The 13,661-nt window shown below is 41.5% G+C and overlaps 1 protein-coding gene across 1 annotated transcript in view; it reads left to right on the top strand.

Moving 5' to 3' along the window:
• ATP13A5 (ATPase 13A5) overlaps positions 1 to 13,661 on the top strand; it is a 115,645-nt gene that overhangs the window by 43,898 nt on the left and 58,086 nt on the right. The window contains exons 10-12 of the mRNA XM_033213064.1: positions 3,955 to 4,125; positions 5,141 to 5,298; positions 7,775 to 7,963. Coding sequence (XP_033068955.1) covers positions 3,955 to 4,125; positions 5,141 to 5,298; positions 7,775 to 7,963 — 518 coding nt within the window. The remainder of the gene's footprint in view (positions 1 to 3,954; positions 4,126 to 5,140; positions 5,299 to 7,774; positions 7,964 to 13,661) is intronic.

Raw genomic sequence — 13,661 nt, 5'->3', positions numbered from 1 at the left:
CACACATATGACTCAGGTATTTCTTCTCTATGTACGAAATGGTCCTTTGCATAGATAGAAGTCTTTATTTAGGTAACAATAAAAATATCATTCCTAGCATCTCTATAGCAACTTACATTTTATAAATAACTTTTATATCTCACTTCATCATGACATAAAACAAATTAGACTAGGAGCTGTTAGGATACCACAAATGAGGAGAGTGAGGTAAAAAGACCAGAGATACTCAGCTAGCAAGTGGAAGGATCAAAATTGGAGGTGGCATTTGCTCCCAAACATAAAGGACCATAGGCGTGAGAAAGAGAATTCTAAGCTGGATGAAGCTGATTCACCTTCCTGCCTCACCACCTTTTCCTCTCTACTTGGTATTCCCATCAATAGTGCCCACTTTTTGGTAAGATCTTCTCCTCCTGGTAAGATCTACTTAGCCTTATGCTATTGTCATCAATTCAGCTGTGCAAGAAGTGTACCTTTATTTTACAACTACACTTAATTTTTATGTTGGCTCCAAATTTTACCATTCTTAAAAGTGTCCAGTGTGAATATCTAATATGAGTCAGACAGTTGTCCCCATCAGTTAGGTGGTCTTCCTCACCCTTGTCTGACTGTCCTAAGATGTGCAGGACATCAGGGAGAGGGGTCCGATTGAGGGCAGCTCTTCTTCCTGCTGCTCTCACTCCACTCTGAGCTGTCTGAGGCCTGTTTCCCTGGACAGGGAGGCAGATCCTTGTGCCGTTTACGCTGTTTCCATAACCTTATTGCATGTTCCCATGTTCTACCGTGGTGCACGCCTCTTCTCTCAGGGACACACAACGTCTGAGTGCCTTTGGATTCTCTTCCAACTCCCAGTACAAGGACTTTGGTTTAGCTAGAAACGCAGTAGAGGAAAGGCGTGGTGAGCAGAAAAACTTTGTTCTTAATCGCAGGTAGTCTCTACAATTCATGATCAAACTCATGAAGGACTTAAAAAACTCAAAAGCCAGTGATCAACTTCCCCGTCCTTTTCTTCTGCTATCTTTCCTGAAACAATGATCACCTTCAAAATCTAGCTCCTCTCAAGTGGGAAGAGTCTGGTGACAACAGGGAATCTCATTGGGAGGGGTGTTTATTAATATTTAGAAATTATCTTTTAGCACTATAGCTTTTTTCTTAGCTCTCATATGTATTAGACATTGTGCTGACATTTTACATATACTATTTCATTCAATCGGCGACTCTATTAGAATGGGCAATCTGAGGCCCAGAAAGGGTAAGTAATTTGCCTAAGGTCACACAGCTTAAAAGTGGCACAACTAAGATTTGGATTTGTTTGTGAATTCACTCATTCTACAGATATTTATTAGCCCCCCTACTATGGAGCAGGAACTCTACAGGTGACATAGAAGTGAACAAGGCAGATAAGATTTCTGCCCTCGTGGAGCTGATATTCTAGTGACGGAGAGAGAAAACATGAAAGTATACAAATGACATGAAATTTTCAAGTTATATGAAGTTATAAGTTATATGAAGAAAATAGAAGATATCTGTTGTCTTAATAAATAAATTTAATGCCTTAAATACAGGCGTTTTGTCCCCAGAACCTATGCTTGTAATCAGTGTTTCCTCATTCTCTTAGGGATAATTATGGCAAAGAGGGGTGGCATGCACTCTGACACAATCCTCTTCCCTCTTCTTCTCTTCATTAGTTGCTGATTGATTTGAGATGTATGTGGGGGAAGTGTGCAGTGACCTGAGTTGGACATGCAGGGACTTCCCTATGTGATGATCTCACGTTGATATTCTGTCAGACAAGCTTGTCATCAGTTAAGGTCCAATCTTTTTCTCTCTTCCTTTGATCCTTTCTTCTTCTCTTTTTATCATCCTCCTTCTCCCTTTTCTTTTACTTATTTGTTCATCCATTTATTCAATAAAAGCTCAAATGCCTACTACATGCCAAGCACTGTGTTGTGTATTGGTGTCACCAAGTTAAATGAGAAATGGTCTCTGGTCTCAAAACATTTACAGTCTAATGGTTCTATAGCTATAAATTAAAAGGACTTGGAATTTCAAACACTGTCACCATGAGGAGGCATCTTGATCCTTGTGGACAAGGGAGAGAACCTCCACTTGACAGCACAGGGAGCCAACTGTACAGTTGATGCTGAGCGATGATGGTTCTTCCCTCTAAAACTCCCTTCGGCTGCCTTGCACCCCATATCTGTTGTAGATGAATCATCCTTTCTTGGCTCCTCAGAAAGGCCAAAACATGAGGCTTCTTATTAATATGCAAATAGCTTAAAAGAGACTTGAAAACCATCTCTTTGTAAAATCATCTGACTGTTATCTCTGGAGCAAATTATCTGCAAATGACTTCCATTTCTGATTGATCAATACATGACTGCCTCCAGTTTCATTGGTTTTGTGTGCAGAAAACAGTTTACTGCTGTTAGCCTAAGTATATATTGTGGATTAATATTCTGTGATTCAAAAGCCAAAAAAAGGAAATGATCTGTAAGTATTTGCCTATTACAAAGGCTGCTTTCAAAATAATATAATACGATAATTTGGAGATTTGTCAAAACATTCTAACCCTTTTATGAAGCCATTTAGAATGCAATCAATAAATCTACGCAACGGATGAATATCATAATTGTTTTAAAGAAAATGGTATAGGGAACAACACTTGGCTAAAATAATGTTTTGAAAAATATTCAAGATTGCTAGTAACAATTTTATAGCTTCTTGCACCTTAGTGTGTAAAAAATACATCATGGCAGAAAATGAATTTTGAAAAACCAATCATAGACAAACTTGGGTGTTTTTATTTAATTAATCTGTGCATTTGAAAAAAACTATGTATTTTGAACCTATTACATATCACTAGGAAAACGAAGAGTATACCAATTTATATCTGTCAAAGTTCTTGTTCCCAGTTATTACCTAGAAAGAGAGACGAGACCTAAATTTGTGTAACTATGATTGATATAATACTATTTCCAAATTAGAAATATGACAAGTTATCTTGCTAATTGAACATTTAGTAAAAGACTGATGGAATTTTAAATTCATTCTAATACTCTAACTCTGGGAGCCAAAAAGTATTATGAACATCTTTATTTTGTCTCTGAAATGTATCCTTTTTGAACTCTGAGCTCATTTCTTTGTACCTTAAATATTCTGTCTTAGAGCCACCAGGGAAAGGAAAAAAAAATTGCTACCTGCAGAGAATGGGGGTCAATGAAAGGAAATGCAAGTGGCCTAGTTGAGCTGGAGTTTGTGTAGGGGAATGACAGGCAATGATGTTTGAATCATGGTAGGCTTTGACAATTTAGCAGGACAGTTTGGGCTTTCTTCAGTAGTGGCAATGGAAAAGCCTAAGGATTTTGAGCAAAAGAATGGGATAATCAAAGTGGGGCTTGGATGGGCTCCATCTGAAAATGATGTGGACTATTTGCTCACCTTGCTCCATGAGCTTATGAGGGCAAGATTTGTGTCTCTCTTGTTGTTCATCATTATTCCTAGCACCTAGCACAGTTCCTGAAACAGAATAAGCACCTAAAAATAGTTGAATGAATGATTGAACAAATGAAGAAATGAGTGAAGGCAAAGCAAATAGTAATTACTGTTCGTGTGCTGGAAAGCTCCTTCATTGCCTAAAGTAGTGCTGGGCTGAATGAATTCTTGGGAGAATGATTAAGTATTAATTTAGCTAAAATAAGCTGCCTTTAAAACTGTGACAACAAACCATGCAGGCCAGGTATAGGATAGTAGGCAGATCTCATCTAAATATTTGCAATAGAATCAAGTCTACCATTGCTTGTACCACCAGCATCTCCATGAACAGTCATCTGACTCATGGGATGGGCATTAAGACTGGATTAGTTGTAGTTTGTATCATTTCTTGAAACCGGCATGCACCAGTTCTAACTAACTACCCGAGCTTTCATAGATTCAACAAAATACAATCCTCTTTAGGAGAAAGTATACCTGTTACAAAGACACCATTGCCCCAGATGGAGAACACCATGCCTTGGAAATGTCACAGTTTGGAGGATTATCGGAAACACGTCCTCTTCTGTGGAACAGAGGTTATCCAGGTCAAGCCCTCCGGGCAGGGGCCCGTAAGAGCAGTCGTTTTGCAAACAGGTTAGTGGATTTCACTTTTGTTAAGTTTAATTCATGCTTGAATATGGGGAGAGTTGGATTAGGGAAATTTAGTTTAGGATTATGGAGTTTGCCACATTCTGGTAGGTAACAACATGCTTTTTTCTAAACTGACCCTTATCATTGTAAAGTGTCACTATTTTTAATTAAATGGTTTATTGTTAAAACCCCTCTCTGTAATGAAGGGTATGTGTAGGAGAACTAAAATTTGTCAAAGGTAAAACTATGCTCTTCTTTTTGCTTGCGACCACCTGCTGCTTCTGTCTCCCTTGACACCTCCTCTGAGTGATTACCAAAAAACAATTTCAGCCACTATGACTGAGGATTTTTTCCTTTCACAGAGTTGCTTGCTAGGCCATAGGTCAAACTCACTAGTAAAGAACTCTACCTGGGTGCCCTATAGACAAATTAAATGAATCTGAAAGTATTCATCCTCCTGTATTGACTGTCTCTGTTAATATCATCACCATCGTGCTGGTCTCTTAATAACATCTCTGACTCCTCTCGTTTCCCGTACCAAATGTGGCACCACATCTGGATGATTCTGCAAACGCTTCCTGAGTCCCAGTGTTTTACGTGACATGACACAATGAAGGCCTCCTATGACCTGGTCCCAGCTCTCTGTTCTAACCTCTGACCTGTGTTTCTGCCACCCGACTTATTCACAGATGCAAAATACACTTTACACTGAGATACCTGTATGCTTTAGTTTGGTTTATGAGTAGTTGTTCTAGCTGATTTTTTAAAATTAAAAATATCAAGTTTTTAAAAATGTTCAAACTAGTTAGCAGGCACTAGATACTAGGGCATCGCTCAGCCTGTGGCCTACATGGAAGCTCATGGTTACAAATCATGAAAACCACCTGAATACTTATAAAATGATTAGGTAACAGGTTAGAGGAAACTCTACTCTTTTCCTCAAAGACAGTAAAGCCATTTTTAGGAGACCAAGTGTCCATCAAGCAGCCTTACTTGATCTATGACTGTCTTTACATAGGTTACAATACAGCCAAAGGGGACTTAGTGAGATCCATCCTGTACCCCCGGCCTCTGAACTTCAAACTATACAGCGATGCCTTCAAGTTCATGGTGTTCCTGGCCTGCCTTGGTGTCATGGGTTTTGTCTATGCCCTAGGGGTATATGCGTACCATGGAGTAAGTACTGGGGGTAAAGCTTTTCAATAGTATAGCTTCTGCAAAGAACTTGACCTAACTCAGAGGGCTGGATTAGGTTATATCTTGATCCTATCATTCTATGAATCATTACTGTCCAAACGAGCTTCTTAGACAGCAGATTTTGCCTAGTTTGCCCCCAATGTTTAGGTAATACCTAAAACACTACGCAATCGGTGGGTTTCTCATGTGTTCTGGTTAGGGTCTGAAATGAAATGAAATTTCCACTTTTACGGAGCTGCTACCTCCCTTTAAGCTACAGGGTGTCAGGTTTCATTTGGATGCCCCTCGTCATCGCTGGGTGGCTAGGGAGGGAAGGCTTGTCACTAAAGACCTCTGAGGTCCTTTCTGGTCCTGAGAGTCTGATGTTGCTGTGAACCATGCAGTCTCTATATAAGAAAGTCTGGGATCATAATAGTGTGAGCTGGTGGGGAGGAAGAGAAAACTGTGAATAAAACATCCAAACAGGTGAAAAACTGTGTGAGTGGCTTAATTACAATGTCCACATTGGTGACATCAATGCGTGTGTGTGTGTGTGTGTGTGAGAGAGAGAGGTGGGAAGTGAATATTGGTGGGCAAAGACATAGTTAGAAGAATTTCAGGGCAATGTTCACGCCAAAACTTAACTGCTGAGTAGTTATTTCCATCTGAAATCGCTCCCAGGGAGCATTTCTGGGTCAAGAGAGGCCCACGATGGGACCTATGAAGAGCTAGGCAGAATGTCAAGGTCACTGGGGCTGGAATTTGAGGGAGTATGCCAATTTAATCTGGGGAGCTGGAGCACTGGGCAGAAAAACAGTAAAAAAATTCATGGAAGCCCTGGCAATATTTAAGAATGAGGTTTCCTGGGAAGAGCTTAACATCCAATACACACTGAGGCAACAAGACTAAAAATCCCAGACCCCACCTTCTTATGGGTCAGAGCCTGTGGCTCTGTTGGCTGCCTCTATCTGCACTGGTTCAGGGTTAGACAAGGCTGAGTCCTTGGGTCAAAACTCTTCTGTGTCTGTGGTTGGGAAAAGGAGGGAGTGATGAATGTTGTGATAAATTGATATTGGGCAAAAGATGTCCCTAGCAGACATTGCTACTGAACTTGAATCCCATGTTTCCAATAATTAAAAAAGTATTTATGGCTAAAATGATGGACAATTGAACAAAAATATAGGTGAGGTTCTAGAGAGTAGAATCATTAATATCTAGAGCATGTGAGGAAAACAAAACCATCAGTCAATCAGCCCTGTGATTTGACCTTATCCCCAACCTTAACTGTGTGAGCCTCCTCTGCAGACCAGCTGTATTAGTCTATTCTCACGCTGCTAATAAAGACATACCTGAGAATGGGTAATTTATAAAGAGATTTAATGGATCAGAGTTCCACATGGCTGGGGAGGCTTCACAGTCATGGTTGGAAGGCAAAGGAGAAGCAGAATATGTCGTCCATGGTGGCAGGCAAGAGAGCTTGTGCAGGGGAACTCCCATTTATAAACCGTCAGATTTCATGAGACTTATCCAGAATCACAAGCTCATTACAGGGGAAACCGTCCCCATGATTCGGTTACCTCCCACTGGGTCCCTCTCACGACAGGCGGGAATGAAGGGAACTACAATTCAAGATAAGGTTTGGGTTGGGACACAGCCAAACCATATCACCGGCCAGGGATGCTGAGTTCACAAAATTGACTTGATAATAAAACACATTGGTCATGGATTTGTACCCTGGAGTCAGAATAAGGTTCAGATTTTTGTCATTTACCTAGTATGTGGCCTTGGGAAAATTAATTAATTGTTAAAACCTCAGTTTCCTTACCTGATAGATGGAGAAAATAATAGCATTTATGTCATAAGGTTGTTATAGAGAGCAACTAAATCATATATGTAGCCTAATACAGTTCCTGCTCCAGAGTTAGTATCCAGTGAGAGCAAGCTAATTTTATATTGGCTTCTCTGTAGTTAATAATATATGCTGAGATCTTAGCAGGATCTTGGTCCTAGTTTTTAATTATACTGCTATCCATTCAATCTATGTACTGAGCACCTCCTCTGTGCTAAATCTCATGCTAGGCTCTGTATCTAGAGATCAGTAAGGTAGATTCAAAGATGAATAAGCCATAGCTGCTCCACCCAAGGAGTTTGTAGGCTAGTGGGACCGAGAGATTCATAAGCCAACAGTCAAGCTTGGGCAGAGGGAATGCTAAGTAGAGGGAAACAGAGCCAGGACAGGAGATGGTGGACTGGGAGCAGGGATCAAAGGTCTCCTTTGCTCTGCAGTAGGAGACAATGTGCTCGTCCCTTTGGCACAGCCAAGAGAATACTCAGCCTCACCAAGAGAGCCAACTCACTGTTACTATTCAGAGCATATGTCTCTAGAGCTCCCACGGTGTTGTAGGAGCAAGGTGCTAGGAAGGGTGCCAGTCTCCTGTGCTGTGCTATCCTGTATGAAATGTCTCTCCTCTCCCAGGTCCCTCCAAGAGATACTGTGACCATGGCCCTGATCCTCCTCACCACGACTGTGCCTCCAGTGCTGCCGGCTGCCCTGACCATAGGCAACGTGTATGCTCAGAAGAGACTGAAGAAAAAGAAAATCTTCTGTATCTCCCCACAGAGAATCAACATGTGTGGGCAAATAAACCTCGTGTGCTTTGACAAAGTATGATCCAGACTTCCCAGGTTTAACGTTAATGATTTCAAGGCACGGTGGAGCTGTGAAGAACCTCAGAAGATGTCTAGTCCAGTGTTCCCATTTTACAGATGGGAACGTTGAGGCCAGAGAAGGTCACAGAGTGAGCTAGTGCAAGATCTCATTCTAGGAACCTGCTCTGCTGACTCTTAAAGTTAGCAGCTTAGCCATCACATTATGATTTTTTTTTTCTTTGTGAAACTTAATAATTTGTGTGCCTGGTTTGTGGTTTTTTAAAACCATCTCTTACTATAGTCACTTCTTAGACTGACTGACTTTTTCAGGCAAAAAAATATCAGGAACATTTCTGTTTCCTGAAATGTTTTGTCCAGAGGATAAGTGAATGTTTCCTCTCTCCTCCTCTGCTTCTTTTGAGGAAAGGAAGGAAGGAAGGAAACAATGACCCTGTCCTGCCCCTTTGCTCCTCCAGGGCTTGTGACTCCAGGCTAGGTTGTCTCTGTGCTTAGGGACCTGGAAAGGTGGCAGAGGAGGACCATATGCCACATGGAGAAGACTGCGGTTACCACGCAGGTCCTGATACCCCCCATGACGTGAGTCTCCTATGGGGAACCTGGAGGACTTCAGCATTAGCTGCCTGCTGTTTGGATCCTGCCCTCAGCTTGGACAGGCAGTTGAACTGCTGTAAAGCAGTGGGCCTGTCTGGGGCCCTCTTGTCTTCAGTTCATGTGCATTTGAATAATTTATTAGGGTTTTTGCCATTTTTTGGCAGAGAGCCACTGCTGTGTACAGTGCTGGTAGAAAGTCCCATAATGAGTCATTCCTAGCCCTTGAGAAGCTTCTAGTCTAGCTGAGAAAGCAGGAAAATGGGAGTGTAGACAGCGATCCTGCTGTGAGATGTGTGTTTAATAGAGGTCTGAGGAAAGCATGGGGCACAGTTACCTGCCACAGTTGGAGGCCACCTTTGAGCTGCAGCCTTGGTTGTTAGAATAATCCCCAGGCTCAGAGCTGAGCAGCTGACAAGCACAGGGGTACAAGGGGCCCACTGCATGTAGGGAGCCGAGGACTGTGGGGTATGGCTAGAATATGGGCTGGTAGGTAGAGAATGAAGCTGGGATGAGGGCAATTGTTAAGGGTCTCATACGCCACGCTAAGGAGTAGGTCCTTGTCTTGAAGTAGAATAGGAGCCTTTATTTTTTAAGAAGACTGGTGACATTTCTTTTTTTTTTTTTTTTTTTTTTGAGACGGAGTCTGGCTCTGTCGCCCAGGCAGGAGTGCAGTGGCCGGATCTCAGCTCACTGCAAGCCCCGCCTCCCGGGTTTACGCCATTCTCCTGCCTCAGCCTCCCGAGTAGCTGGGACTACAGGCGCCCGCCACCTCGCCCGGCTAGTTTTTTGTATTTTTTAGTAGAGACGGGGTTTCACCGTGTTAGCCAGGACGGTCTCGATATCCTGACCTCGTGATCCGCCCATCTCGGCCTCCCAAAGTGCTGGGATTAGAGGCTTGAGCCACCGCGTCCGGCCGACTGGTGACATTTCTATAGGTGTTTTCTATCCCACCAGGGGCAACTGGTGAGATGGGATGGAAGGGAGATGAGAATGAAAAAAGAGGCCATCTGGGAACAACAGAAGAGATCATTGCTTGTCCCAGACAAAGAGGACAAGAATAGAGAGTAGAAGGCCAATGGGAGTGACTCCAATGAGTAGACTCGACCAGGCTTGGTCCCCAGGTGAAAGGGGTATATCTCTTAGGTTATGTCCGTTCTCTTTCCGTTTGTATTTTGTTTAGCAAAGAAAGTTCTCGATCACCACCAGTCAAGAACCAACAAGGTTTACTTGATTTTAGATTCAGGGCCAAATAACACTCCCTTGGAAGTTCTCTAATAGGGATTCCTGTTACTTCCTCATGAGCCTCACTGGTGTCTAGAATACAAGAGGGAGACTTATGAAATATGTTCATTACATATTCATCTGTTTCTAAAATTAATTTTTCCAGAGGCTGTTCATTTTATTTCCTGTATAAAACCTCTCCCTCCACATCCTCGTGTTCTCACCTGCCAGGCTGTCTGTGAGGCGGCTTTTAGGTGTCCTTGGTCAGACGCTGCAGGGCATGATCACATGTGACAGTGCAAAAAGCTTGACTGAAATTTGGCAAAATGAGAAATCTAACCCAGAATTTGGTACTAAGTCTTTGTGTGATTTTTTTTTTTTTTTTTTTTTTTGAGAGGAAGTCTTGCTCTGTTGCCAGGCTGGAGTGCAGTGGCGCAATCTTGGCTCACTACAACCTCTGCCTCCTGGGTTCAAGTGATTCTTCTGCCTCAGTCTCCCGAGTAGCTGGAACTACAGGCGCCTGCCACGATGCCTGGCTAATTTTTGTATTTTTGGTAGAGATGGGGTTTCACCATGTTGGCCAGGATGGTCTCCATCTCTTGACCTCGTGATCCGCATGCCTTGGCCTCCCAAAGTGCTGGAATTACAGGCATGAACCACTGCGTCCAGCCTGTCTCTGTGTGACTTTTTATTATTATACTTTAAGTTCTAGGGTACATGTGCACAACGTGCAGGTTTGTTACATATGTATACATGTGCCATGTTGGTGTGCTGCACCCATTAACTCATCATTTACATTAGGTATATCTCCTAATGCTATCCCTCTGCCCTCCTGCCACCGCACGACAGGCCCCGGTGTGTGATGTTCCCCTTCCCTTGTCCAAGTGATCTCACTGTTCAATTCCCACCTATGAGTGAAAACATGTGGTGTTTAGTTTTCTGTCCTTGTGATAGTTTGCTGAGAATGATGGTTTCCAGATTCATCTATGTCCCTACAAAGGACAAGAACTCATCCTTTTTTATGACTGCATAGTATTCCATGGTGTATATGTGCCACATTTTTAATCCAGTCTATCATTGATGGACATTTGGGTTGGTTCCAAGTCTTTACTATTGTGAATAGTGCTGCAATAAATACACATGTGCATGTGTCTTTATAGCAGCATGGTTTATAATACTTCGGGTATATACCCAGTAATGGGATAGCTGGGTCGAATGGTATTTCTAGTTCTAGATTCTTGAGGAATCGCCACACTGTCTTCCACAATGGTTGAACTAGTTTACAGTCCCACCAACAGTGTAAAAGTGTCCCTATTTCTCCACATCCTTTCCAGCACCTGTTGTTTCCTGACTTTTTAATGATCGCCATTCTAACTGGTATGAGATGGTATCTCATTGTCGTTTTGATTTGCATTTCTCTGATGGCCAGTGATGATGAACATTTTTTCATGTGTCTGTTGGCTGTATAAATGTCTTGTTTTGAGAAGTGTCTGTTCATATCCTTTGCCCACTTTTTGATGGGGTTGTTTTTTTCTTCTTGTAAGTTTGTTTGAGTTATTTGTAGGTTCTGGATATTAGCCCTTTGTCAGATGAGTAGATTGCAAAAATTTTCTCCCATTCTGTAGGTTGCCTGTTCACTCTGATGGTAGTTTCTTTTGCTGTGCAGAAGCTCTTTAGTTTAATTAGATCCCATTTGTTAATTTTGGTTTTTGTTGCCATTGCTTTTGTTGTTTTAGACATGAAGTCCTTGCCCATGCCTATGTCCTGAATGGTATTGCCCAGGTTTTCTTCTAGGGTTTTTATGGTTTTAGGTCTAACATTTAAGTCTTTAATCCATTTTGAATTAATTTTTGTGTAAGGTGTAAGGAAGGGATCTAGTTTCAGCTTTCTACATATGGCTAGCCAGTTTTCCCATAACCATTTATTAAATAGGAAATCCTTTCCCCATTTGTTATTTTTGTCAGGTTTGTCAAAGATCAGATGGTTGTAGATGTGTGGTATTATTTCTGAGGGCTCTGTTCTGTTCCATGGGTGTATATCTCTGTTTTGGTACCAGTACTGCGCTGTTTTGGTTACTGTAGCCTTGTAGTATAGTTTGAAGTCAGGTAGCATGATGCCTCCAGCTTTGTTCTTTTGGCTTAGGATTGTCTTGGCAATGAGGGCTCATTTTTGGTTCCATATGAACTTTAAAGTAGTTTTTTTCCAATTCTGTGAAGAAAGTCATTGGTAGCTTGATGGGGATGGCATTGAATCTATAAATTACCTTGGGCAGTATGGCCATTTTCATGATATTGATTCTTCCTATCCATGAGCATGGAATGTTCTTCCATTTGTTTGTGTCCTCTTTTATTTCGTTGAGCGGTGGTTTGTAGTTCTCCTTGAAGAGGTCCTTCACATCCCTTGTAAGTTGGATTCCTAGATATTTTATTCTCTTTGAAGCAATTGTGAATGGGAGTTCATTCATGATTTGGCTCTCTGTTTGTCTGTTACTGGTGTATAAGAATGCTGGTGATTTTTGCACATTGATTTTGTATCCTGAGACTTTGCTGAAGTTGCTTATCAGCTTGAGGAGATTTTGGGCTGTGACGATGGGGTTTTCTAAATATACAATCATGTCATCTGCAAACAGTGACAATTTGACTTCCTCTTTTCCTAATTGAATACCCTTTATTTATTTCTCCTGCCTGATTGCCTTAGCCAGAACTTCCAATACTATGTTGAATAGGAGTGGAGAGAGAGGGCATCCATGTCTTGTGCCAGTTTTCAAAGGGAATGCTTCCAGTTTTTGCTCATTCAGTATGATATTAGCTGTGGGTTTGTCATAAATAGCTCTTATTATTTTGAGATACATCCCATCAATACCAAATTTATTGAGAGATTTTAGCATGAAGGGCTGTTGAATTTTGTCAAAAGCCTTTTCTGCATCTATTGAGATAATCATGTGGTTTTTGTCATTGGTTCTGTTTATATGATGGATTACATTTATTGATTTGCATATGTTAACCAGCCTTGCATCCCAGGGATAAGCCCACTTGATCATGGTGGATAAGCTTTTTGATGTGCTGCTGGATTCGGTTTGCCAGTATTTTATTGAGGATTTTTGCATTGATGTTCATCAGGGATATTAGTCTAAAATTCTCGTTTTTAATTGTGTCTCTGCCAGGCTTTGGTATCAGGATGATGCTGGCCTCATAAAATGAGTTAGGGAGGATTCCCTCTTTTTCTATTGATTGGAATAGTTTCAGAAGGAATGGTACCAGCTCCTCCTTGTACCTCTGATAGAATTTGGCTGTGAATCCGTCTGGTCCTAGACTCTTTTTGGTTGGTAGGCTATTAATTATTGCCTCAATTCCTGAGCCTGTTATTGGTCTCCTCAGGGATTCAGCTTCTTCCTGGTTTAGTCTTGGGAGGGTGTATGTGTCCAGGAATTTACCCATTTCTTCTAGATTTTCTAGTTTATTTGCATAGAGATGTTTATAGTACTCTCTGATTGTAGTTTGTATTTCTTCAGGATCAGTGGTGATATCCCCTTTATCATTTTTTAATGTGTCTATTTGAGTCTTCTCTCTTTTCTTCTTTATTAGTCTTGCTAGCAGGCTATCAATTTTGTCAATCTTTTCAAAAAAACAGCTCCTGGGTTCATTGATTTTTTGAAGGGATATTTGTGTCTCTATCTCTTTCAGTTCTGCTCTGATCTTAGTTATTTCTTGCCTTCTGCTGGCTTTTGAATGTGTTTGCTCTTGCTTCTCTAGTTCTTTTCATTGTCATGTTAGGGTGCCAATTTTAGATCGTTCCTGCTTTCTCTTGTGGGCATTTAGTGCTATAAATTTCCCTCTACACACTGCTTTAAATGTGTCCCAGAGATTCTGGTATGTTGTGTC

This window comes from Trachypithecus francoisi, unplaced genomic scaffold (genome assembly GCF_009764315.1).
Source record: "Trachypithecus francoisi isolate TF-2019V2 unplaced genomic scaffold, Tfra_2.0 Lachesis_group0, whole genome shotgun sequence".
In the NCBI taxonomy this organism is placed as follows: Eukaryota; Metazoa; Chordata; class Mammalia; order Primates; family Cercopithecidae; genus Trachypithecus; species Trachypithecus francoisi.
This window is presented reverse-complemented; position numbering and strand designations above follow the sequence as displayed.